Source organism: Panulirus ornatus, chromosome 11 (assembly GCF_036320965.1).
Source record: "Panulirus ornatus isolate Po-2019 chromosome 11, ASM3632096v1, whole genome shotgun sequence".
Classification (NCBI taxonomy): Eukaryota; Metazoa; Arthropoda; class Malacostraca; order Decapoda; family Palinuridae; genus Panulirus; species Panulirus ornatus.
This window is the reverse complement of record NC_092234.1, coordinates 42,074,600-42,102,565: the sequence shown is the minus strand read 5'-3', so window position 1 is coordinate 42,102,565 and position 27,966 is coordinate 42,074,600. Positions and strand designations below refer to the sequence as shown.

At 39.7% G+C, this 27,966-nt stretch overlaps 1 protein-coding gene across 4 annotated transcripts; it reads left to right on the top strand.

The window, feature by feature from the left end:
• LOC139751424 (glucose dehydrogenase [FAD, quinone]-like) lies at positions 1–27,966 on the top strand. Of its 4 annotated transcripts, none has more exons than XM_071666824.1 (14): positions 1–54; positions 9,776–10,710; positions 11,842–12,047; positions 13,094–13,283; positions 14,783–14,917; positions 21,481–21,602; positions 22,174–22,230; positions 22,614–22,727; positions 23,164–23,320; positions 25,473–25,633; positions 25,823–26,000; positions 26,186–26,256; positions 27,002–27,153; positions 27,721–27,966. In XM_071666824.1, the coding sequence occupies exons 2-14, from the start codon at positions 10,548–10,550 to the stop codon at positions 27,866–27,868; spliced, it is 1,854 nt and encodes a 617-aa protein (XP_071522925.1). In that variant the 5' UTR covers positions 1–54; positions 9,776–10,547; the 3' UTR covers positions 27,869–27,966. The 4 variants fall into 4 exon arrangements, with proteins under 4 accessions (XP_071522925.1, XP_071522923.1, XP_071522922.1 ...); XM_071666822.1 differs by having other exon boundaries at positions 11–213; XM_071666821.1 differs by having other exon boundaries at positions 11–356.

The following is a 27,966-nucleotide window of genomic DNA, read 5'->3' as shown; positions in this document are numbered from 1 at the left end:
CTCGGGCTGGCCTGTTTATCACTGGGGTGTAGTGAGGACCAGCGTCTTTCTGGGGTGCGGTGGTGTCGTGTGATCTGTGTGTGTAGTGGCGGGTGAAGACTCCCACTAACCCTCGCGTTCCTAGGTGTAGTGCACTAATTCATGAACTACTGGGTGTACATGTACTATTTCGGTACTACAAGTGCACTGGCTGTTTGATCTGCTTGTATACTGGTACGTGACGATCAGTATGTGTACTGTGGAAACCTGTGAACTGGTGGGTACACTGAAGAAACGTTTGTGCCGGGTGTAGAACAGTGATTCGTGTATCACAGCGCTACACAAAGCCCTCGTCATTAGCAGATACACTGTTGGGTGTAAGTGACATTGGTGTTCATTCTGGTAGTTTGATGGATCGGTAGTAGTTGGGTGTTGTGTACACTCGTTAGGACTTTACTGGGTAGCTGTGTGTGTAAGTGCTGCTGTGTGCACTGGACGATGTTGTACTCTACCTGTAGCTGTGTGTACTGGTGGGCGCATTGGCTGGTGTATCACTACATAACTGGTGTTCAGAACACCTAAGTTATTGTGTATTAGTAATGTTTACGGTGGATGTTCTTGTGCACTAGTGTTATCCTGTACTAGTGCACTGCTGGTTGCTGGTAAGAGTTATTGTGCACTGATTACGTATACTGGGGGGGGGGGGGGTATTGCGCATATCAGTTATATATATATATATATATATATATATATATATATATATATATATATATATATATATATATATATATATATATATTATCCCTGGGGATAGGGGAGCAAGAATACTTCCCACGTATTCCCTGCGTGTCGTAGAAGGCGACTAAAAGGGGAGGGAGCGGGGGGCTGGAAATCCTCCCCTCTCATTTTTTTTTTAATTTTCCAACAGAAGGAACAGAGAATTGGGCCAGGTGAGGGTAGTCCCTCAAAGGCCCAGTCATCTGTTCTTAACGCTACCTCGCTAATGCGGGAAATGGCGAATAGTTTGAAAGGAAAAACTGGAGGAAGTGAAGTGTTTTAGATATCTGGGAGTGGATCTGTCAGCGGATGGAACCATGGAAGCGGAAGTGGATCATAGGGTGGGGGAGGGGGCGAAAATTTTGGGAGCCTTGAAAAATGTGTGGAAGTCGAGAACATTATCTCGGAAAGCAAAAATGGGTATGTTTGAGGGAATAGTGGTTCCAACAATGTTGTATGGTTGCGAGGCGTGGGCTATGGATAGAGATGTGCGCAGGAGGATGGATGTGCTGGAAATGAGATGTTTGAGGACAATGTGTGGTGTGAGGTGGTTTGATCGAGTAAGTAAGGTAAGGGTAAGAGAGATGTGTGGAAATAAAAAGAGCGTGGTTGAGAGAGCAGAAGAGGGTGTTTTGAAATGGTTTGGGCACATGGAGAGAATGAGTGAGGAGAGATTGACCAAGAGGATATATATGTCGGAGGTGGAGGGAACGAGGAGAAGAGGGAGACCAAATTGGAGGTGGAAAGATGGAGTGAAAAAGATTTTGTGTGATCGGGGCCTGAACATGCAGGAGGGTGAAAAGAGGGCAAGAAATAGAGTGAATTGGAGTCATGTGGTATACAGGGGTTGACGTGCTGTCAGTGGATTGAAGCAAGGCATGTGAAGCGTCTGGGGTAAACCATGGAAAGCTGTGTAGGTATGTATATTTGCGTGTGTGGACGTGTGTATGTACATGTGTATGGGGGGGGGGGGGGGGGGGTTGGGCCATTTCTTTCGTCTGTTTCCTTGCGCTACCTCGCAAACGCGGGAGACAGCGACAAAGTATAAAAAAAAAAAAGAAAAAAAAAAAAAAAAAATATATATATATATATATATATATATATATATATATATATATATATATATATATATATATATATATATTACACTGGTGGTTACGTATACTCCGAGTGCTGTATTGTGATGGCGTGTTGCGTGCACTGGTGGCTATAATGGAGCGTGTTGTACATTCTGGTGTTGTGTGTTGGTGATGGACGCTGTGAACAACAAAAGCAATGAGTGAAGTGTTTGGTGTTTTGAATGATGATGATGATGATGATGATGATGGTGTGTGTGTGTGTGTGTGTGTGTGTCATGGACATCACTGAACAAGAGGGTGTCGTACGTACTAGCCGATGTGTAATGCTGGATGCTGCTGCTACTGAATGTCATGGTTAGTGGAATCTAACGTTCTAGTTAAAATGTTAGTGTGTCCAACACTGGCGTTACCGTAACTGCTGGGTATCACTAGTGCTTTGCGTCCTGGTGATCTCGGACTCAAAGTACGAAGAACCTAGGAGAACACGAACAACGTATGGTAAATATATACACTGGCGCATCCCAAATATAACATAACATAGCCTAAATAGTCAGACATATCTACACTTATGGCATAGCTTACGGCACCGACGTGTTCCCCAAGCGCTGCCCCCGTCAACTACTTTCTCGTATCTGTTACTGCAAAGAATTCCTCATTATCAACATCGAATTCCAGTCTGGACACTAAATTTCCTTAATTACAGAGTTGTGGTGTACCACGCGACCTAAGCAAATTTCTGTTTTCTAAACTGTGATGTAAACAAGAACGCAAGTCAACATTGCCATGTGAGAACTGCATTTATACACTGTCGCTGACTGATCATTAATATGACAGCGGATGCTTCATACAGCTAATATTTTAAGGTATTCTGCCAAGTACACGGATATTTTCCCAGTGCTTTTATACTATTCTTGTTGAGGTGTGGGAGACTGTTTATCTTTTCTTAGCTTCAACTCACTGTTCAGTTTCATAACAACACGACAGTAAGTACTTCGGTGGCAACATGCACGTAATCACTATTAACGCCACGATCTAAGCTAGGTTGGTTGGTTGATCTGGGCTTCACGCCTAGCGACTGCCAGCGTCAAATTTAGTCACCAACGTAAAGATATAACGTTACGCTATATATATATATATATATATATATATATATATATATATATATATATATATATATATATATATATATTGGAAAGGATCACAATTTTACTCGTGATCAAGATATTCCTATGAGTCCACGGGGAAAATGAAACACAAGTTCCCATCGTGTTTCATTTTCCCCGTGGACTCATAGGAATATATATATATATATATATATATATATATATATATATATATATATATATATATATATATATATACATATATATATATATATATGGGAGGGTATTGATTGAGAGGGTGAAGGCATGTACAGAGCATCAGATTGGGGAAGAGCAGTGTGGTTTCAGAAGTGGTAGAGGATGTGTGGATCAGGTGTTTGCTTTGAAGAATGTATGTGAGAAATACTTCGAAAAGCAAATGGATTTGTATGTAGCATTTATGGATCTGGAGAAGGCATATGATAGAGTTGATAGAGATGCTCTGTGGAAGGTATTAAGAATATATGGTGTGGGAGGCAAGTTGTTAGAAGCAGTGAAAAGTTTTTATCGAGGATGTAAGGCATGTGTACGTGTAGGAAGAGAGGAAAGTGATTGGTTCTCAGTGAATGTAGGTTTGCGGCAGGGGTGTATGATGTCTCCATGGTTGTTTAATTTGTTTATGGATGGGGTTGTTAGGGAGGTGAATGCAAGAGTTTTGGAAAGAGGGGCAAGTATGAAGTCTGTTGGGGATGAGAGAGCTTGGGAAGTGAGTCAGTTGTTGTTCGCTGATGATACAGCGCTGGTGGCTGATTCATGTGAGAAACTGCAGAAGCTGGTGACTGAGTTTGGTAAAGTGTGTGAAAGAAGAAAGTTAAGAGCAAATGTGAATAAGAGCAAGGTTATTAGGTACAGTAGGGTTGAGGGTCAATTCAATTGGGAGGTGAGTTTGAATGGAGAAAAACTGGAGGAAGTGAAGTGTTTTAGATATCTGGGAGTGGATCTGGCAGCGGATGGAACCATGGAAGCGGAAGTGGATCATAGGGTGGGGGAGGGGGCGAAAATTCTGGGAGCCTTGAAGAATGTGTGGAAGTCGAGAACATTATCTCGGAAAGCAAAAATGGGTATGTTTGAAGGAATAGTGGTTCCAACAATGTTGTATGGTTGCGAGGCGTGGACTATGGATAGAGTTGTGCGCAGGAGGATGGATGTGCTGGAAATGAGATGTTTGAGGACAATGTGTGGTGTGAGGTGATTGATCGAGTAAGTAACGTAAGGGTAAGAGAGATGTGTGGAAATAAAAAGAGCGTGGTTGAGAGAGCAGAAGAGGGTGTTTTGAAATGGTTTGGTCACATGGAGAGAATGAGTGAGGAAAGATTGACCAAGAGGATATATGTGTCGGAGGTGGAGGGAACGAGGAGAAGAGGGAGACCAAATTGGAGGTGGAAAGATGGAGTGAAAAAGATTTTGTGTGATCGGGGCCTGAACATGCAGGAGGGTGAAAGGAGGGCAAAGAATTAAGTGAATTGGAGCGATGTGGTATACCGGGGTTGACGTGCTGTCAGTGGATTGAATCAAGGCATGTGTATGGGGGTGGGTTGGGCCATTTCTTTCGTCTGTTTCTTTGCGCTACCTCGCAAACGCGGGAGACAGCGACAAAGCAAAAAAAAAAAAAAAAAAAATAATATATATATATATATATATATATATATATATATATATATATATATATATACATATATATATATATATATATATATATATATATATACATATATATATATATATATATATATATATATATATATATATATACATATATATATATATATATTCCTATGAGTCCACATGGAAAATGAAACACGAAAAGTTCCCAAGTGCACTTTCGTGTAATAATCACATCATCAGGGGAGATACATGTTTACCAAATGGCGTCCCAGCTTCGTCTCTTCGATGTATATCAACTGACTGTTGTATTTCTCTCTGGTATCTCCCCTGATGATGTGATTATTACACGAAAGTGCACTTGGGAACTTTTCGTGTTTCATTTTCCACGTGGACTCATAGGAATATCTTGATCACGCGCAAAATTGTGATCCTTCCGAATATATATATATATATATATATATATATATATATATATATATATATATATATATATATATATATATGGTCCCTTGATCATAATAACTGACATTTACAACACCGTGGCTCGGACACCGAAGGCTTTCATGGATGCTTCGTAATCAAGTCTTACTATTTTTTCTTGCTGACACAAATTCAATTTCACTTATCGGTTATAACTTCCATTAGCAATAATTTTATTCCAAGCACAGCCGGCGGAGCAAATATTCCCAGTGACACGAACATTTGATGTGCTCGTTTCCAGTGACTTGCAGATTCAATCTCACGTGTTTTCCCACTGGGAAAAAAAAGATGATTGTTGAAGAGTCACCTAGACAGACAGGCACTTATACAAAAATTTTCATTACTACCAAATATTATCAAGACAAAGCTTTACTCAGCATGGAAGGGAGGTATCAACTCCAAAACCAGAGAATCCTAGTGAGCTAAAACTAAAATCAAATGACAGTGGAAGGAATGGTACGTTCGTCCGCCTTTAGCCAATCAGTATCTGGGGCTTTTTGCAGTACGCTATTCCGGAAAGATCGGAATAAAATCTAACCCCTTTATGGAATGTCTTACTGAAGGTCTTTTTCTAAACTTACACATGAGTCGAGATGTACACACAGCAGGAAGAGATCACCAAGAAATGACAACGTGATAACAGACTAGATACAATACCATGAATACCACTGCGCCAGCCCAGCTCGGCAGCCTACAAGCATTCGTGCCAACTCATACTTGTAAATGTCACTACATTCATTGTCAAAATTATCTAAAAGTGAAAACTAAGAATAGAAGAGTATATAAATATATATATATACTGAACCAAAAGCTAAATTACATTCACACTCAAACATTATCCAGTATACGTATTAAAATGCAATGACAGACATTAACACAAAATGTCCGATGTCGACGAAGCCGAATGTGACGGGCGTTTGCTTTGTAATAAGTGCTGAGCGGTCACAATACGGGGAAATTTATGCCCTTGGCGGGAAAACAGGAGACCTCAGATGACTGCACGAGTCTCCCTCCCACTAGATGCGGGAAACTTTGCATGTCTGCATCACCCGCCTCCCGGAGCATGACGTCAAAAATCTTTGCCCAACCCTCTCCTCCACCACGGACTTTCAAATATGCCTCGCCGATCTTGTCATGATCAGTCGACGTTTCCCACAATAGTCTGTTCCCTATTCTGGTGTTGGTGTGTCCAAAATGTTCCTCATTACTAGGTTGTACTTCCTTGATATGGTTAATGATACACAGCCATCATATCGTCGTGACTTAGATACACCGCTATCTTGATGTCTTTACACCTCCCCCCCCCGCATCTATCTAAGCTACACCATCATAGTAAGGCTGTGAAACTGTCAAACATCGTTATTAAGCTACATCAACAACATATTACGGTTGTTAAACTGCCATTACATCATAACTACATCATCATATTAAGGTTGTTAAACTGCTATAACATTGAGACTACGCTATACCATCATAGCTGACTCGTATCGTTGTGTCTAAGATCCAGAGTTCGACAAATAACTCGCTAATCTTACAATCTCCAGTAATACGATATATTTCACGTCTCAGTAATATTTAAGACAAACACACCTAGAACTGACAAAGGCACAGAAATATATTTCGTTTCTAACAACAGTAAACATGGGATATACCTGTGGAGTACACAAGCGGTGAAGGGTTCGCACGGGTGGTGGTGATGGTAGAGGGAGCCCAAAGGGGTGAAGTGGTGGCGTTGGCGGTGCTGATGGTGGTGGTGGTGGTGGTGTGGGGACCCACCCGTCACGCGGTCCACCAGGGAAAGTGGCTGGGTTGGGTGGGTGTCTTGCTTCACTGCAGAGAAAGAGATTTTTGTCTTAATATTTACTTTCGATTTTTGTACAGGATATGATGTTTTCACGTATGGTGTGGAACTCTGGCTTAACAACCCAAGTTTCTGGCAACCATTATATCTAGCTACAAACATATTCGTATCCAGTTTTCTTTTTTGTTCTAACACGAAGGTTTCCCATCACAGTATCAAAACAGAGTTCGGTAATCAATGTACCATAAACATTCTATACCGAATAACAGGTAGCGAGAGTGAACATACTCAAGAATAATGGAATAAATCATATACGTGTGACCGGGATGCGCAGCTGGTTCACTGAATCGGCTTTGAGATTATCGGCTGCTACCTTCAGTACAGCCAACATGTTTTTGTAACCATCACGTAAGAAAATCAGGTGTTCAAGATTATTCTAAGATCATACGCGCTATATTACCTTCTGCTCCTTCCTTAAAATCGCTCTGGTTCATAACTATCGTCACATGGAAAGAAAAATACATTATTACCTCGACGGTGTCCGATCAAGAAGGTAGTAAGTAAACATTACGGTGAGTCTATCACTATTTTCATCACATAACAATACGGTTTTATGTCATGATTTTCCATTCTACTTCATAACGGGGATTTAATGACATTTCCTATAAAAGATTTTTTTTTTTCAAATATCGAAATGAATAAAGATATAATTTCTAATAATACGAAGGGACCCATCCTAATCAAACGAAGGGATCTAGTCTAATTCCAGTGAGTCCAACGTAATAGTTGCATAGCTTCGTACCGATGCAAATTCAAGTGCAGGGAAAATGTTGTGCAAATGTTCAACTATATCTTTACTCTACTTCCAACCGGAGGCTCTTCTTCCCCAGCTCACCGACCCAAGTACACTTCAACATACTTAAGATGACGACCCTCTGGCATTACAAGCCAGCTCCCGGCTCTCTTCTACCGGCTCCTGCGAAAGGCATTGTTCAGCGTTATAACCAGTCACTTCTGCCATAGTTCCTCTTCATACCTGCCATAGTGCCGGCACAACCATCTCACTCAACACTGACATGTTTTCCTGATTATATATAAATCGACAACCAGCAATTTCTACCATGCCATGGAAAATGGGATAAATTATTGGCAGCTTTCTATGTAGGCATGTCGTCTGGCGTCTTCCAACTTCCTCGTGTGTCGGCAGACAAAAGACAAACACGACCAGCTTTATAGACTATAGCACATGGGAGCATCATATTTTTCTCGAAAACAAATCACTCTAGCAGCCAGCAATTTCTACCCTGTCAAAGAAATAGATGAATTTATTGGCGTATCGACACAGAGAAAACAAGAACCCCATCTACGAGTGAAATGAGCCAGGGGAAATAAAAACGGAATAAATGGGATGAGCACGATATGCCGAAGCATCATTAATTCGAAAAATCAATATTCCGAACTGAAGAAATGAAGTATGACTGCTTTACTCATTGGCAAACTACAAAATGAACGCCGATAAGCGCAAAGTTTCATACAACGGTAGCAAAAACGAAAAGGCAAGCTACAGTATGAATTCCGCTGAACTGCGAATGGTAAACAAGGAGAAATCTTTGGTTGTAATAGTCTCTGGTGACCTACAACCAAGTAAGCATTGCAAAAGAAACAGTGAAAAGAGCGAACAAAATTCTTGGATTCATGGGCACGGCCATCGAACTGAAGACCAGTCAATCAGTATATTGACAGCATGTTAACCGCTGTACATAAAATCGTTTCAATACATTCTCTCTCGTGCACGCCTTTCATCCTTATGCATATATTCAGGGCCCGATCGTTCAAAATGTTCTTTACTCCATCTTTCATTTTCCAATTAGGTTTCCCCCGTTCTCTTTGTCCCATCCACTTCTAACACATATATCTCCTTTGTTAACCATTCCTCACTCATTCTCTCCTTATATCTATGCCATTTCTGCTCTCTTAAGCAAATATTTTCTATTCCGACACCTCTCTCTCTTACCCTTTCATTACTCACTCGATCAAACCATCTTACACCACATACTGCTTGCGAGTGATTATACTAAACGACATTGCGATCCAAAAGTGGAACCCACACTCCTAATTATATTTTGGAAAGAACCTTCTACACACTCTTGCAAATCAACGCTCTCACCTTTGCATTCCTACACGGGAGCCTACGCACTGACGGCAAGTCGCCCCCCATATACCATATCGCTTCAATTCGCTCTATCCCAATGCACGCCTCTCACCCACCTAAATGTTTAGGCCCCGGCAACTCAACGTCTTTCACTCCGTCCTTCCTTCTCCTCAAAATATGTTTACTTTTATTTACATAATGAATATATTTTTTTCTATAAGGCTAAGACCATTAGTTTTTTTGTAGATATATGTTCGAAGTATTTTTTTTTTTTTACCTTAGCTTCTACCAGTCCATCTTCTGCAAGACTGTGTAGATGATTCAGTATTCTTTTTTCTTATTTTGTTAGAAACAAATACGGTATAGTACCACACACTAAGACAGCAGCACGTAACACTACAACACCACGTAACACCGCCGCTCCACGTCACACAGCACCACGTAACACAACACCACGTAACACCACCGCTCCACGTCACACTGCACCACGTAACACCGCATGACGTCACATCCATGTCAGTGTTTTAACCCCTTGAGTACAACGGTGTTACATTTACATATAAAGGCATGACCTTTCTTTGTTTTGACCTGACCCTCAAAGCTTAGGTCAAATGCCATGACATCATGCCTAAGTATTAATGCTGAAGATGCTTTATAAACAAGATTATATTCATAGTCTTATTAAACTAATGCATACATAAAAACAAGTGAAAATGATAATAATATAACAATAATCATAAAGTAAAATAATTCATTACAGAGGTAACAAAAAGTAACGTAACAGAATGTAAAATAAAAAAATAAGTGATCGGATAACGTGAAATTATTAGGTACAATTTTAAATAAAGTAAAAAAGATATTATTTTGAAAAGAGAAAGATTATAATCCAATCGTCAAGACACTCAAAGTGTATATAACTACGTATCAGAGTTACTATGGACGTTCTGTGTCAGTGTTGGAAAACAATGTGTTAAAGACAAGCAACGTTCTATTGGACTCGCTTCCCCTGATACTGACGTATGTCTGACGTCACAGGCAGCGGCAAAACCAACATATACTGTGACGTGTGTCTGACGTCACGGGAGGCCAGTTCAACGATAGTGTGAGGTCACGGGAGACGGCAAGACCAACAGGAACCTCTGTTGTGACCAATACCCGGCCGAGGCGTCCAGGAGTGGCTGGGTTATGGTGAACTCAACACAGCCTTAAACTCTCGAGTGATATTAAGCAAATTCATCATCATCAAAAACAAAAAATCTATCAGAATGATTGCAGTGAAAATGGTGATATCATAAAAGCAGTGAGAGTGATGACGTGAACCATGGTAATTCACGATGAGGACCGAGAGCAGAGCAAAACAACCCAGGACAACGGAAGAATCAGGTTGTGTCTGGAAAGCTGACTCTCCGCGACGGTTGTAACAACCTGCCAGCTTGCTCTAGCAATCACCGCTAACCATCCGTTCAACCCCGCGCTACGGAGCGGATCGGCAAGCTACCCTTGTGAGTGAGACTTGCATCGCCCACGGGAAGATGTTGTTCAATCTACTGAAGGCGCTGCCAACGCAGGTGATGCTGGCGTCGCTGGTGCCCTTCCTGCGGCTCCTGCTGGTGGCCGTGATGCAGGAGGCGCAGCAGGCCGCCACAGACTACGACCGACCCGACAACTTTGTTCATGAATACGACTTCATCGTAGGTAAGTTGCGAGAACCAATCTTTATCTAACCCTCCCTCGCCTAGCGAACTATCTCACAGTTTCTCTCCAGTCTACAATCTAATTCCACTCCTGTAATTTATCAACATTAAACATCATGGAGGCATTATCTATGAGAAAAAAATTGCTGCTTTGACGACAAAACGTTTTTCTTAACACCAAGTAAAATACAAACACATCCAACCTAGGTGTTCAATCATCCCCTCAGGCTGGTCGGTAGATGGGTACCTGGTAAGGCTGGGGGTGTGAGTGGGTGTGTACATACACAGCAGTAAAGACATGGCACATACATATGCAGTACACGGGGAACGTGTCACTGACCCACCCGGTCCCGGGTTACGAAGGTCAGAGAGAATCAGACGAGCCCGACCTGACCTCTACGCCACAGTGTGATTAGTTACAGTCTCGCTTGACCCAACTTAGTGTATTTAGTGATGGACTGTCTATATTCCTACCTCGCTTAAGACTGATCTGTGTTTCCTCTACTGGAAGTTTTTCCATATTTTCATTTCCGTATTTAGTATTGAGGTTATACCTCATACTATCCGTCATAACACGGTCATTTTTGTATCGCTTATTGTTTTTTTCCCTTATTCTTTATTTTCTATGTACTTTGAGTTTTTTCCAAATTTATTTCTTATATGCACGTCGTTTGCGTTTTACATTTCATATGCAAGCTTTATGACGTGTTTTTTTTAGATTCCTGATGATACCTCTATGAAGGCGAAAGCTTGATTGAAAATCGAGAATTTTGGACAACTGGTGTGTGAGCACACACACACACACACACACACAACACACACACACACACACACAACCCTGTACTAGATTCAATGATCTGTTATTAGAACCCATCCTAAACTAACTAACTTACTCCGTAAGACTCGTGTGTCTAAGGTAATATCAACTCTATTTTCACACTGAAAACATGAACTGCTGAATGTCTTATCCATGAAAATTGTTTTAATTATTGCGGAAAATATTTTGTTTCAGAGTATTTACATACAAACCCATTGAATCACTTTAGATATAGAAAAGAATATAGAGATGATATAACTATGTGCCATTGAAAAGCTATTCTTATCGGAGAACTTCCGCGTCCTCTGCCGGCAGTGGGAGCGGGGTCAGCGGGCAGCGTGGTGGCGGCTAGGTTGGCCGAGGTCAGCTGGTGGAAGGTGCTCGTGCTAGAGGCCGGAGGGACCCCGCCTCCAGAGAGCTACGTGCCCGGCCTCGTCGCCATCGGGTACGTGCGCGGCAACAACAACTGGGACTACGTCACCCAGCCTCAGAAGTACGGTCTCAAGAACTTCGTCGGACAGGTAGTGTCTTACAACCTCGCTCACACATAACATTTACCACAAGATGACTACAGAAAACAGGGTAAAAGACATCTGACTAGGACTCCACTGAAATATTCCAAAGGAAAAAAAGTGAAAAGTGGCTGAATTGGCAGTTAAGAAATAAGCTGGATAATGAAACTGAAGACTAAACACAATGTCGCAGTAGTAGACGTTACCAAAACCCATTACAGTGGAACAAAATACGTCGAGAAGCTGGGCCACACGACATCACCTGCACACTTGCACACTGGTGGGTTTAATAAAACCTTATCAAGCCTCATTTTCACTACAGGACTTCTTAACAGACTGTTTTCCCCCTTAAAAATCATTAGATATTAGCCTTGCAGCGCATTAACGTCGAAGCATCACACTAATATTGGAATGTTTACAGAATATCTGCTGGATAACTAAATTTCGCGAAACTTTCCAAACTATAAATAATTAACTTGTTTTAATTACAACTCTTTGCTTCATTCTTTTAACACTACAATGACTTTGTACCGATTTACCATGTCTACTCTATATGCTTTATTGACTTGGAAACTACTCAAATCAGTCATACATCTTTACGTCTGCTGGAGGTTTTCCTCTCTCTTTGCAGTGTGTTTATATGCGGCTGTTCTGTTAAGGATTAAAGTAACAGCTTTCCATCAAACCATAAGCAACATCTAAAATCATGACTACCTAACAAATCATATCTGCCAGTTTCTACCCCTTAAGGGTGATATTTTTCGTTAGTCTCATTCATATAATAATAATAATAATAATAATAATAATAATAATAATAATAATAATAATAATAATAATGTGATAATAATAATAATAATAGTAATAATAATAATAATAATAATAATAATAATAATAATAATGACAAAAATTGCTATTTCCATCCCGCGGGCACCTTCAGCCTGAGGAAGGCAGTTTGCAGTCACTTCCTTAAACATTTGAATACTTGTTAACGACTCTATCAAATATTAAAACAACTCAACACAATCTCTCGTCAAACATCCTGCTGTGCTGGTCAGCGAGCCACCATCCCTCACGCGAAGGTGATAGGCGGAGGCTCGACGACAGGCGGGATGATGTACGTGAGAGGCAACAGACGCGACTTCGACCACTGGGCCTCCCTCGGCAACACTGGCTGGGACTACAATAACACCCTCTACTACTTCAAGAAGGCTGAGAATTTCCTCGGGGGAGACATGGGAGTCACGGGTAAGATGAATAGGGTGGGAGTTGTGCCATCAAGTTTATACAATACGGCGCTCTCTCACCTTTCCTCATTTTCAGTTCCTTGTTCTTGTTCCAGGTGAGTCATGGGTTGTCATTCATTGCATGACAAAGTGAGGATATACAGATTTACAGTTCAGGAAGGAAATGACTCATATAATCTTTAACAATAATAAGCAGTGATAATTACAAATTTAATAATAGTTTGAAGCGCTGCAAACGACAGATACATTGTAAGACTGACTGACTGACTATCGACGCTTGCCCTGTATCTATAATTTCGCTTCCTCGGGAAAGCTAGCCAGTTAAATCTCAATGAAAAAAAAAAATACATCGTAATGTACTGCCATTACTCGCTACATTCATGCTCATACTCTGCAGTTACACATACGACCATAGGTATTCGCGTAATAATGCGTGTCCCATCACACCTGTGTACACTGGCATGAACAGGGAAATAAATATGTTGTTACAAGATGTACTGAGCTACATTCCTGATAACCTGTGAAACATAAGAACACAAGAAGACATGAACCATCTTGGTCCTGGCATTACTTGATAAAAAATAACGAGAAATAACACAACACAACCGCTCAGTTATGTAACCTTATTTACATAGTTCCCTAAAAATTACATCCTCCTGGTAGTCAGACTAAGAAGTGTTCAAATAAGTCTGAATGAGAGACGACTTTAAAATGAGCCTACGTGTTCAAAGCATACCCGACTTTCCTTGATAAATTTTCTAGATTTTTCTGATAGCTAAGCTACAATTGGCTGAATAGGCTTACCATGAGTCCCCAACCACAGTATGTGGAGTGTGTTGCTAAGAGACTCTCTCTCTCTCTCTCTCTCTCTCTCTACATATTTATTTATTTATTTATTTTGCTTTGTCGCAGTCTTCCGCGTTAGCGAGGTGGCGCTTCTGTTTCCCCTTTTAGAAAGTTAAAATACAAGGAGAAGAGGGTTTCCAGCCCCCTGCTCCCGTCCCCTTTAGTCGCCTTGTATGACACGTGAGGAATGCGTGGGAAGTATTCTTTCTCCCCTATTTTCAAGAGTGTAAAACTCCCCGAACGGTACTTCCACACACACATATCTCTGACAGATTTAGGACGATTAAATAAGTTTGACTCCATTGGCTTCGCATAGGTAGATTACAAACAGACATAAGACGACCATCTTGTTACCCACATTCACTCTGTGTCTCCCACATATATTGTTTGTCTGTGTTCAGATGACAAGGCTGCCCTACTTAACTACACGCAATGCATAACCACAGTTGTAATAAGAGAAAAATTGGGATACTACAATATGAACCTTTCTCTTCATGACGATGTATGGAGACGGAGTCCACTAGCCTATGAATTATAAACTACCTGGTAACATGGACAAAAAAACTGTCTTCCTGTGCGACTATACATTACCATTCCTTATAATCATCAGCTAAGACGGGACACCCATTTACTGATGCTTTATTTTGCTTTCAGAGGAGTACCATGGGCGTGGAGGACCGCTGGCAGTGACTCCGGCCACTAACATGGGCAACCTCTCTGAAGCCTTTCTCCAAGCCGGGTTAGAGCTAGGCTACAACATCATCGATCCTAATGGTCCCGAGCAGCTAGGTAAGAGATGATGCATGTTTTAATAAGACCCGAGCGGTAAAGTAAACCCTTCATTTATCATATATATATATATATATATATATATATATATATATATATATATATATATATATATATACACACGAAAATAACGCCATGAACGAGGTTAGACCCTAAAGGATGCCATAACAGAAAGATGACACCTACATGAATCAGGGTCGTTCAAGATTATCTTCGTCACAGGTAGTTAGTAAGACTCTCCAAGACTCGTGGAATCCAAATGAACATAATCCTCCACAGTAATAAGGCCAGAACCACGTCCTGAGTAGAGTTTGGTTTGCCAACGTTTCATCGCATAAGCAAACAACTTCCCTTCCCACAACATATATGACAGCTATTTGTAACTCTTATGCAGCAAGCCATACACAAATGTAAACAGATGGTCTTGCAACAACTAACGTATGTTTAGTGTTTTAATCCCACTGTCACTACCGTCCTTAACTATATACACACGATGACTTTCACCTTTGGCTTTGGTTATTTTAACAGTGTTGAGATTCTCAGCTAACATTTTTTATGTTGTAAAGTACACATTAAAACGTGCCATGATTTACGAATCTGAAATTAATGATAGTATCATCATGACTAGAGTGAAAGGATCTTTAATTAAACGGTACACAATACATGCCCTACTTTTCACTGTCTGTGAATTGTTTTAAAGATAGATGAATGGTGCTTTGACTAAGAATAAAAATAAATTAGTATTAACTACATTTATCATCGTTATAATATGGATTGCTTTCCACTACGTGTGTGTGTGTGTGTGTGTGTGTGTGTGTGTGTGTGTGTGGCGAGGAGGCGATGGGAATGAATGAAAGCAGTGTGAATTGTGTGCATGTGTATATATGTATATGTCTGTGTGTGTATATATATATGTGTACATTGAGATGTATGGGTATGTATATTTGCGTGTGGGGACGTGTATGTATATACATATGTATGGGGGTGGGTTGGGCCATTTCTTTCGTCTGTTTCCTTGCGCTACCTCGCAAACGCGGGAGACAGCGACAAAAATATATATATATATATATATATATATATATATCCTCGGGAGTCCCTATGGAGTTACGGCATCGCCAACTAAACACCAGGCTGGACCACAGGTCTTACAGTGAATGTATGTATGTACAATAGTGTATGCGTAAACATTTGTTAGGAACATCAAATTAGCAGCAAGGTATTTAATAAGTGTTCTACCTCGTTTATGAAGGAAAGCTAGCCATCTACTTACTACCGTCACAAAATGGAAGTCACTTAACTAAAATACAATTCCATCTGTTTAGGGACGACAGGTTGTAAACATGTATTACAAGAGCCATGATCGCTCATATACCTGATCCTATACAGTCAATCAAGCTACACACTACATGCATACTGATGAAGCACATTAAACAAGTGACTAATTTTTAATTAGAGAAAAATATGGACCGATAAAAACTGATGATATCAGCTAGACGCCTTTACGACTCAGCTCAAAAGAGACAAGTCTGATAATATCCTCCTCATAAATTGCCCTATTGTGTCCATACCTAACCTATTTACTGTACTATGCACATCAGGAACATACAAGGCCTCCCGCCCCGGGGAAAATCTAGCATAAGGTAAAATCTCGTTCAACTACACTTTTTCTGACATAATTAATTAAATAACGGAAACAGGCAAACCTACGGTAATTTTTTGTTCTAATTCTGGTTAGCTTAAACCCTACGTTTTCCCTCGTCTTCCATGCCCTACCTTTTTCTCTATGGACTTTGAAGTTTTCAACTGACAAGCACTAAAGATGTATAACATGTAAACATCTATTCAAATCACTGAATCAACATGGACATTCTATCAAATTTTAAACACTGTGACATGCAGTTCTCATATGAAATCCATACACCATAAATCCCAAACACAATAAATATGTTCGTACTTGAAAAAAACAACGTAATCCATATACCATTCTGGGGTTTGGACCTCAACCTACTGAGTGCACTTCTAATCATAGGCCTGTGGCCAATCAAACTGCGGTACCTTAAAAAAAATGGCAATACCGAACATAACAGTAGAAATTACAACGGAAATGTTCAATTTTACCGCAAAAAAAGGCATTCGTTAAATGATAATAATGATTGATGTCGACTGTTAAACAGATATTCACGTACAACTTACCACAACAAAACACGGTATTTACTCGTTGCTTAGGCTTCAATCTGGAGCAGATACTAAGCATACGTCACCTTGCATCATAACCACATGTCCATTATAAACTTTGCCCAACACTCACTATTTCAGCACAGCCGCCATGATGTCAACAAACAGTGGGTCAGGTCAGCGCGCTTTTTGTGTGTAATCCAGTTGCTAAATCAGCCTACTTTCTCAGCCTTTCACCGTTATTTTCGTTGTTATATTCTGTAGCATATTACAATATATAATTGTACTATATTGTTTTGTACGCTGTAAAATAAAAGTCAAGGCGTTGCCGCAATTTCTCAAAATTCAAGGTTTAAAGTAACATATTGATGAATATGTATTTGCCAGTAAATATTCATATAGACTGATATCTAGTAAATTTTACATTTATTTTTCTAACAAATTACACCACGTAGAAAATAATTTTGATATATTTTACAGCATTTTTACATAAACAATCGTTGCCCAAGTACCTGCTTCATTTTCTTGTAACGCTCTTGTTCTGCTTATAGAAAACGATGCATAAATTTGCCGAGATCTTACAAAAATTGTGTATCACATTAATATTCCAACGATCTATTTATCCTACTGTTATACGTAAAGTTACATCACTTAGAATAATTTCTACCATTATAAAGCCCTTTTTTATAGTATAAACCGCAAACTAAGCTTTGTAATATTTCTACAAGAAGGACCGATCTGAAGAGGAAACCAAAAAGTTAACACCAAGACAAAATCATCCAAACATGGTGTCTCATTCAGATTAAAGTGCAATGTTCTCCATGACAGACATGCAGAACATGGCAGATCACTAAGAGAAATTCGTAATATTTCCTGTGCCCCATTTATGAGCAGATGTAATACTCCAAAAAACACATATCATTATATAATTATATCTAAACATGATTTTTGGAGAAATTGGCTTTTTCAAGGAAAATGTAGCCTATTGGAAATTCAATGACTGTCAAAATATTCCCCTATTTTAATATTTTTGTTATTACTCTTCATTTTTTTTTTTTTTTTTTATACTTTGTCGCTGTCTCCCGCGTTTGCGAGGTAGCGCAAGGAAACAGACGAAAGAAATGGCCCAACCCCCCCCCCCCCATACACATGTACATACACACGTCCACACACGCAAATATACATACCTACACAGCTTTCCATGGTTTACCCCAGACGCTTCACATGCCTTGATTCAATCCACTGACAGCACGTCAACCCCTGTATACCACATGACTCCAATTCACTCTATTCCTTGCCCTCCTTTCACCCTCCTGCATGTTCAGGCCCCGGTCACACAAAATCTTTTTCACTCCATCTTTCCACCTCCAATTTGGTCTCCCTCTTCTCCTCGTTCCCTCCACCTCCGACACATATATCCTCTTGGTCAATCTCTCCTCACTCATTCTCTCCATGTGCCCAAACCATTTCAAAACACCCTCTTCTGCTCTCTCAACCACGCTCTTTTTATTTCCACACATCTCTCTTACCCTTACGTTACTTACTCGATCAAACCACCTCACACCACACATTGTCCTCAAACATCTCATTTCCAGCACATCCATCCTCCTGCGCACATCTCTATCCATAGCCCACGCCTCGCAACCATACAACATTGTTGGAACCACTATTCCCTCAAACATACCCATTTTTGCTTTCCGAGATAATGTTCTCGACTTCCACACATTTTTCAAGGCTCCCAAAATTTTCGCCCCCTCCCCCACCCTATGATCCACTTCCGCTTCCATGGTTCCATCCGCTGACAGATCCACTCCCAGATATCTAAAACACTTCACTTCCTCCAGTTTTTCTCCATTCAAACTCACCTCCCAATTGACTTGACCCTCACCCCTACTGTACCTAATAACCTTGCTCTTATTCACATTTACTCTCAACTTTCTTCTTCCACACACTTTACCAAACTCAGTCACCAGCTTCTGCAGTTTCTCACATGAATCAGCCACCAGCGCTGTATCATCAGCGAACAACAACTGACTCACTTCCCAAGCTCTCTCATCCCCAACAGACTTCATACTTGCCCCTCTTTCCAGGACTCTTGCATTTACCTCCCTCACAACCCCATCCATAAACAAATTAAACAACCATGGAGACATCACACACCCCTGCCGCAAACCTACATTCACTGAGAACCAATCACTTTCCTCTCTTCCTACACGTACACATGCCTTACATCCTCGATAAAAACTTTTCACTGCTTCTAACAACTTGCCTCCAACACCATATATTCTTAATACCTTCCACAGAGCATCTCTATCAACTCTATCATATGCCTTCTCCAGATCCATAAATGCTACATACAAATCCATTTGCTTTTCTAAGTATTTCTCACATACATTCTTCAAAGCAAACACCTGATCCACACATCCTCTACCACTTCTGAAACCGCACTGCTCTTCCCCAATCTGATGCTCTGTATATGCCTTCACCCTCTCAATCAATACCCTCCCATATAATTTACCAGGAATACTCAACAAACTTATACCTCTGTAATTTGAGCACTCACTCTTATCCCCTTTGCCTTTGTACAATGGCACTATGCACGCATTCCGCCAATCCTCAGGCACCTCACCATGAGTCATACATACATTAAATAACCTTACCAACCAGTCAACAATACAGTCAACCCCTTTTTTAATAAATTCCACTGCAATACCATCCAAACCTGCTGCCTTGCCGGCTTTCATCTTCCGCAAAGCTTTTACTACCTCTTCTCTGTTTACCAAATCAATTTCCCTAACCCTCTCACTTTGCACACCACCTCGACCAAAACACCCTATATCTGCCACTCTGTCATCAGACACATTCAACAAACCTTCAAAATACTCATTCCATCTCCTTCTCACATCATCGCTACTTGTTATCACCTCCCCATTTACGCCCTTCACTGAAGTTCCCATTTGCTCCCTTGTCTTACGCACCCTATTTACCTCCTTCCAGAACATCTTTTTATTCTCCCTAAAATTTACTGATAGTCTCTCACCCCAACTCTCATTTGCCCTTTTTTTCACCTCTTGCACCTTTCTCTTGACCTCCTGTCTCTTCATGTCTGTTTAAAACTATATGGTTTTACTGATATTAGTGTCAACTGCTTTTTTTTACTATGTATGTACTGATTCATCTTTGAAATGTTTCTTTACCTTCCACAATTGATAATCATATCTCTCATGCTGATAAAACAATGATTTTTGTTACAAATTTTAGTCGGCTGAAATTACATTACATGGATTTTTCTTATATGATTGTCTGTACTGCTTTTCCCTGAATCAAATGTATCTAGCCAAGCAACTACACGTGCAGTGTGCAGTACAGGTTAACAGTCCAGAGAATATTCATCTAAGGATGACTGCATTTTTAATGTCCTCCAGCCACTAGATGAATATGCCAGGCCGAGTCAGACATGTCTAGGACTGATAGCAGGAGAGACTGTTCCTCGTCTATGTGTGAGATTATCTGGTTCATGTGGTGTGTGTATGGCTGAGAATCATAAGGTTTCTGGTAGTTTTGCATCTGGATAAGTTGGATGGGAATGACTGTGGTGGCTTGAAGCACCATGCATGTCTCGCGCTATTTTATTCGCTTTGGCGTTGAAAACAACATTCTGAGTCCTATATGTGTGCAATAACTAGTCCTTCACTTGGTACAGCTGTGTTGCTGACACAGTAACACACTTTTTCTTTCCTGCTACCTACAGGCAACCCAGAGTTTCACAAGAGCGTGATCCAGAAGAAACGATGGTGGACGAAGGTCTCACTTCCCTCTTCATGTCTTTTCCTTCGTTTGGACTTGTTTTACAGCCAGATACAAACTGAACACCTTATGGTCTTTTTTTTTTTCAATATAACACTTCACGATGGATATCTTTTCTCACTGGGTCATCATATATTGTGGATATCGGTGCTGGCGAGGTCTACACAATCGCTGCCTCATCTTCAATCTCTATATTCACCTCAGTTTCAAATATTTTTCAATGGTCTGCATCGCATGTGTATGGATGAAACTAATTTTTTTCACTAAGACGTACAGAAGAAAATGGCTCTTCCTTGCAAATTACACTTCTTGAAGTGGATGACCTTGTTCTCTGTGGTTCCTGCTTGGCATTATCCTTGGTATGGTAATGTAGGGAGCATCTGTCATTTCAGCAACATTAGGCCAACCCATGTCCATGTTAGCACCACTAGACTCTGTTACCAGTTACTGTGATAAGGTTTTTCTTGAGATCACATTTTGGAAGTTTATCGCTGTTTTGAATGTTAAAAAATTAATTTAACAAAGAAAAAAGTATCACTGTTCAGCTGATGTGTCATTTTTCTTCCTCACCTCTGTTCTAGGGTTTTCCAAGCCATACTACAACATAAAGGATGGCCTCAGGTCCTCAGCAGCGGAAGCCTACCTCAGGCCTGCTGCCTCCTGGCCCAACCTCCACATCCTCCACAGTGCCACAGTCACTAAGGTAGGCTTCACAGACCCTTGATACCCCTTCCCATCACCATAATCATGGCAAGTATATCAGACATGAACAGCTATCATCAAGGAAAGTATCTCATACCCTTGACCTACTTACACTATCAAGGATGATACCTTGTACCCTTGGCACTCCAAATTAAGAAATCTCAGATCCTTGACATCCCGGCACATCATAAAGACAAGCATATCAGACCTACACTGTCAGTGTCGTATCCTCATGATCCTGAGATCCCAGAGTATAAGAGTAAAGACAGCTTTTTTTTTCTTGAGGAAGTCACATCTCCAGGTGCCACTACCACCACCAAGGTGACCTTGTCAAATCCTCACCAAACCCATAGTTCAGTATATACATACTACCAACAAAGATCAGTAGATCTACATATGTTTATCTGTATGAATTTGTTACTGAGATATACTGACTAGTTCAGATAAAGAACAGCCTTCCATCTTTAGTAAACTTTTGATGAACTGCATTACCTTTTTTCTTTGTTTAATATTCATTTCTTAATGTAATTCTAATCAGAAGTGAACAAAAAACTTTTTTTCTCTCTCTACAGATCCTGTTTAATAAGGAGAAGAGGGCATATGGTGTAATCTTTGAGTATAAAGGAAACGTGAGTCGATATCCATCAGTCTTAAGTGTTTCAACTTTCTTTTCTGTTGAAATTTGGTCTTCTTAGCATGTCTGCAATTGTTTCCAGTTGTTCTGATGTGTGATGTGGTCGTGGAATCTCCTCAAAATATATTGTGCATCAAAGGCTTTCTGAGTTATCCTACTAGCTGTTATTTTCCAAGAATCATCTGAATATATAATTTTCAACATCATGTGCATGTATTCAAACTACAAGAAATGTTACAAGTATAAAGTTTATCATTATCATTAATTTAGTAAATTTATGATATATGAAGTAAAGTGATAAAGCTCGCCTCACTTTCTAGTTTGACACAATACAAGTAATGGTGAACACAACTTATTTCATTTACCTGTTTGTTTCAGGTGTACACAGTTGAGGCCAGGAATGAGGTGATCATGTCATTAGGAGCCCTTGCCTCTCCTAAGCTGCTCATGTTGTCAGGTGTTGGACCCAGGGATCACCTGCAGCAACATGGGGTTAGTTTGTCACCTCCCACACTCAAGTTACGACATTACAGATATCCATTTCTGTTAAAGTTCAGATGAATTAGGATGTAATTTCCTTATATTTCATAGGCATGATTCCTAAGGAAAGTTTACACTGAAAATAAAGTCTTAGCTTTACTATAGAAGAGAAATCATTCATTGTAGTCATATTACATGTAACAAGTATTAAGTTATTCTGTCAATTATGTCCCAGACGGACACAGCTCAGAGACTAAAGATAATATAGTAATAACACCTGTAAAAACATCCTCTCAGGTTCTGGTTTTGGAAAGATATGAGCCTTTAGAATTTGAATGTAGAGTGTTATGTTTACACCATGAACATTTGCTGTATTCTTAATAGTGCACCAAACATCAGAAAAATTATTTTGTTTATATTGGATGAATCAAAACTGAATTTTGCACAGGTGAAAGTTGTGGCGGATGTTGCAGGTGTGGGTCAGAATCTACAGGACCATCTGAATGTGTATGGCTTGGCCTGGACCCTCCTACCCCAGACACCCACTGACCTTGCTTCCCTCTTCGACACTAGTGGTGTTGAAAAGTACATAAAAGAGAGGAAAGGTTAGTTGCGCCGGCATCTTGTGATAAACCAAGTACTATAGTCATTTTTAGGTCAGTCATGCTCTGTACAGTTGGTCTTAAAACAGAAAGGTACATGCACATATCTCATTAAGACAGCTGAGCACTTTAGGTGTTATATGTCAATCAGGTACTATAGACCTGTTATTTAGTCAGCCAAGTTCTTTAAGACCTGTTTTTAAGTTAGCCAAGTACTATTCCTCTATCAAATTAGCCAGGTGCTGCTGATCTAGTGTTAAGTCAGCCAGAGTCTGGGTTATATATATATTTTTGATTGAGGTATGTAGATCCAGCTAGATTCATTATCATTAACAGCCATGTGCTGTGTTTCTATTCTTACCAGCAATGAACTCTACAGCAGAACCATTCTTGAATCCTTCATGTACTGTAGATCTCTTCTTATCAGTGTTATAAGGCATTTTCATTTATATTCAGCCATTTTTATCATCCCACTACAGTAAATCTGTTATCTGGTCAACTGTGTATGGTTGATCTATCCATGGGTCAATTACATAGCCTAAATTAATTATACAGTCTGCTTTCGACTCATTATAAGGTCAAGTCTTCTAAATCAATCATAAGATCAAACACGGTCTCTAAATTCATTAGTGCTGGTCAGCCATGTACTGCACATCCTTTGCCATAATAACTATTTAATTTTGATCTGCTACTTGGGCAATCTTGGTATTTACATCCATAAGTCAGTCAGTTATAGTATACTCTCGATCCACTATTGGTCATCTATACTCTGAGATTTTCCAGTAGGTAACGCAAATATGTTATTACACAAGCTATCATCTTAAGCGGATGAGCAATTTGAATCACCCTGAGGAACTCCACAGACACACACTTTTAATGTAATACTGGCAGTGTAACATACAAAAATCTTGTGTATTGAGGGTCTACACCAAGTGCTGTACATTTTACATTTTCAATGATTTTGCAGTATTTTCACAACTGATATTGTTCCTGATGCCATACTTTGTACGGAAATTGATGACCACCCTAATAAACTTGGAAGACCAGTATTGTATTGAATTCCAAAATCTATAAGACTTTCTGAGGTGGAATCATCCCACTTTTGCCTAATTGCTCTCATGACCATGTGAAAGCCTGAATCGTACATGAAGTTGATATCAAGCAGAGTGATTCCTTTAAGTATTTTGTAAAGCCTACCTGCACTCTCTTATCTTTCCTATGTTTTAACTCAGTCGACATGATGTTTGGCAATAAACTGATACTATGTCAGATGCAAGTCTCCAGCATGATGTATGTCTTGTTATGTTCTGCTTGTTTTGTAATACAACTAAATTACCAGATTCTAAGAATTTTTATTTAATTGTGCAGAAAAAGAAAAACTATCCATGAAAAATCATTAAGTTCTTTAGTTATGCAAGAAGTTGAATTTTAGATGAACAGGCTACAAAATTGTCCGATTTCTTCCTTGAAAAGATGCCAACAGTACCCTGATAACCAAGTCTCTACTCCTGCTGCCAGTGTTGTCATGTGTATGCCAGATAAACGACTGTATATGACATGACATTATTATGATGTGAGATGGACATTAGTAGGAGGAACTGAGATAGGCATTATTAGGATTGCTAGTCAGAGATAAGTTATCCGTTAGCATTCATCCTGCTAGGAAGGTAATGCAGAGCTATAATTAATTACCAGGGCCACATATAGCAGAAAAAATATGCAAATTAGTAATTGTAGCACCATGATTAGGTTGGGAAAATTGTAGTAATATATCAGTAATGTGGAGCTGCCTCAAGGTTATGTCAGGTGGTTTATAGGCAGGTATTGTGAAGTTTCAACAAAGCTAAGCAATAAAGATCTAATATCATGTTACCAAAGAAGAGCATTGTAGGTACCTTTATTGGTTTGCAAGCCCATTCAGAATAGTTTAATATTAAGTTAGCTGGATAATGAAGAACCATATTGTATCTATGCAGATATTAATGAAGGATGTTTCAGTTTCATTATATATCTAGTCTTATATGTAAACAGATACAGTAGATCTGCCACTTATCAAATACAGAGAATTATTCTTCCTGCAAACATAATAGAACAATTTGTGAACATATGAAATTTGTTGTTGTGATAATAAGAGTGTAGTTACTTATGATTACAGGACCATACTCGACACCGCTGGGGGACTATGGCAGCGCCTGGGTTAAGGTGACACAGACTGGTGACCCCAATTACCCCAACATACAGCTTTCCCTGACTCCAGCTTCCTTCCATTCAGATCAAGGGCTCTTCATGCCTTATATCTATGGGATGAATAAAATGGTAAGATCTCTCCTGTTGACATTTTGCACGAAGTAAATATCTTTGCTCTAGTAATGCTCCATCTTTGATTCCTTTTTCCGTTTATTAAGATATATTTGAATACTCACTTTTTCACCAGCACCTGCCATTACAGTAGTTTAAAGGAATGTTGAAATCAAACTGCTGATACAAAATTATTTTACCACACAGACATACCTAAATTACTACGCTTCCATCTATGGTCACAAGGGCTTTACTCTGATGGTTACCCTGCTGCGGCCTAAGAGCCGTGGGTCTGTCACCCTCAAGTCCAGGAACCCAAAAGACCAACCTAATATTGATCCACGGTTCCTCAGTAATGGGGAAGACCTCCTAATGCTCGCTGAAGGTGAGTACTGTTCATCTTGGTAAAGGAAATGAGACTTAACTTGGGACCCTCATAAATTTTTTAACATAAACCTCATGGAAAACAAGGTTTGGTCACAAAATGGCTTTACCTCTCCCAAGTAGTATGAGACACCTGTATCCTTTCCTCTACAGTACCACAGATCACCTTATTCTTTTTCTTTACAGGGATACAAGTTGCTATGCGGATTGGGAAAACTGAAGCCCTCAAGAGTCATGGTGCTACATTCCACAGTAGGGTAAGATTTTCAATTATATACATTTCATGGTAATGTTCTCAGTGCTGTGGATATATCATTATTAATTATAAATCTTGTGGAGTACTAATGTTAATAAACTTTAACCCAGTTGTAAAGGGCAAAAGCAAGGGTCTCCTCTGCTGCTGGTACAGGATTTAATGAAATCAAAATATGAGTTGATGATTTCACAACCACCTATGTCATTGCTTCATCATACTACATTTTCCCTCCAACTCCATTCTCTTCACATACGAGCATTCATATGGACTTGCAGTATCACTTTCAGTGTTTCTTACTTAGTCCTAATATAGTTTTCTTGGGGATTACTGAGGTCTATGTTTTATACATTACAAAGTTCTATTGTGGTTCAGCCTCATACTATATTTTTTAGTGACCTAAATACCCATTTAATGTTCAGAAGCTCTTTGCATCTATTTTTCAAACAGTATTGTAGTAAATATGTTATACAAAACCTGTTCAGAAAAATTCTTTAATGCTTTGCATTGCTTCCTCTCCAAGAGTTTTTCTTATGATAAGCATCCAAAATTAGAATACTCTAGTACTTGGGCATGATGGATCATGATATTTACACCATCATCTATTCTTTAGTATTACCAAATAATGACCACACTTCAATCCTTATAAGTGCATAATGATACTGTTATTCCCAAAGTATGAGTCTAATGAGAGGAATGTAAGCAGGTTCTGACTGGATCACTTATGTATTCCTTGTATCTAACCACAGCCAGTGCCTGGGTGTGAGGACAAGACAATGGACGAGGTGCTATACTGGGTGTGTTATGTTGAACACATGGCTTCCTCCTACTGGGATCCAGCTGGCACCTGCAAAATGGGACCAGCCAGTGACCCTCTTGCTGTAGTGGATGAGAAACTCAAGTGAGGCATAATAACTTTCTTATCCCAATAGGGGCAGTTATCTACAAAGATTTAGGGATAACTTTGAGAAACCCTCTGTGCTTTCTAGGAAAATCTAACATTACAATACTTAGACTTTCATTTCAATGGATAATTATATACACTTATTAACCTTAACAGTTTACCATGAATTTTACTTCTTTTTCAACATTTTAGATACTCTTTGTTAGGTTGGCCATTACCATGACACAAATGACACTTGCATTATTTCCAAAAATGTAGTTATCCTAGATTGTCAGAGATGGAGTTACCACTCTGGATGTCTTGTGGGCCTGCACTTCTAACAAATTTATATAAAAAAATTTTTTTTTGATGTTTATAGTTTTTTGTAAATAAATGATGGTGGTTCAACAAGGTCTGTATTCCTCAAAAGTAGGGGTATATCTGGTGTAGGGGTAGACTAACCTCATTATTACTCCAAGATATAGTAGAGAGGATGATGAAGGTGCCTAGAAAAGTATAGTATTATCATGTATTTCAGGTGGTTTCTGGAGTAAATATGAACTAACATTACCTCTGTCATCTCAGGGTTAGAGGCGTGTCAGGGCTACGGGTGGTGGATGCATCCATCATGCCTGTCATTGTCTCTGGCAACATCAATGCTCCCACCATCATGATTGCTGAGAAGGCTGCTGACCTCATTAGAAAGGACTGGGAGGTTGAAATCCCACTTTAACTATTCATAAAGTATGAACTTATTAGGAAGGACTGGGAGATTGAAATCCTGCTTTAACTATTCTTAAAGTATGTAAGTCAATAAACAATGAATGAGAA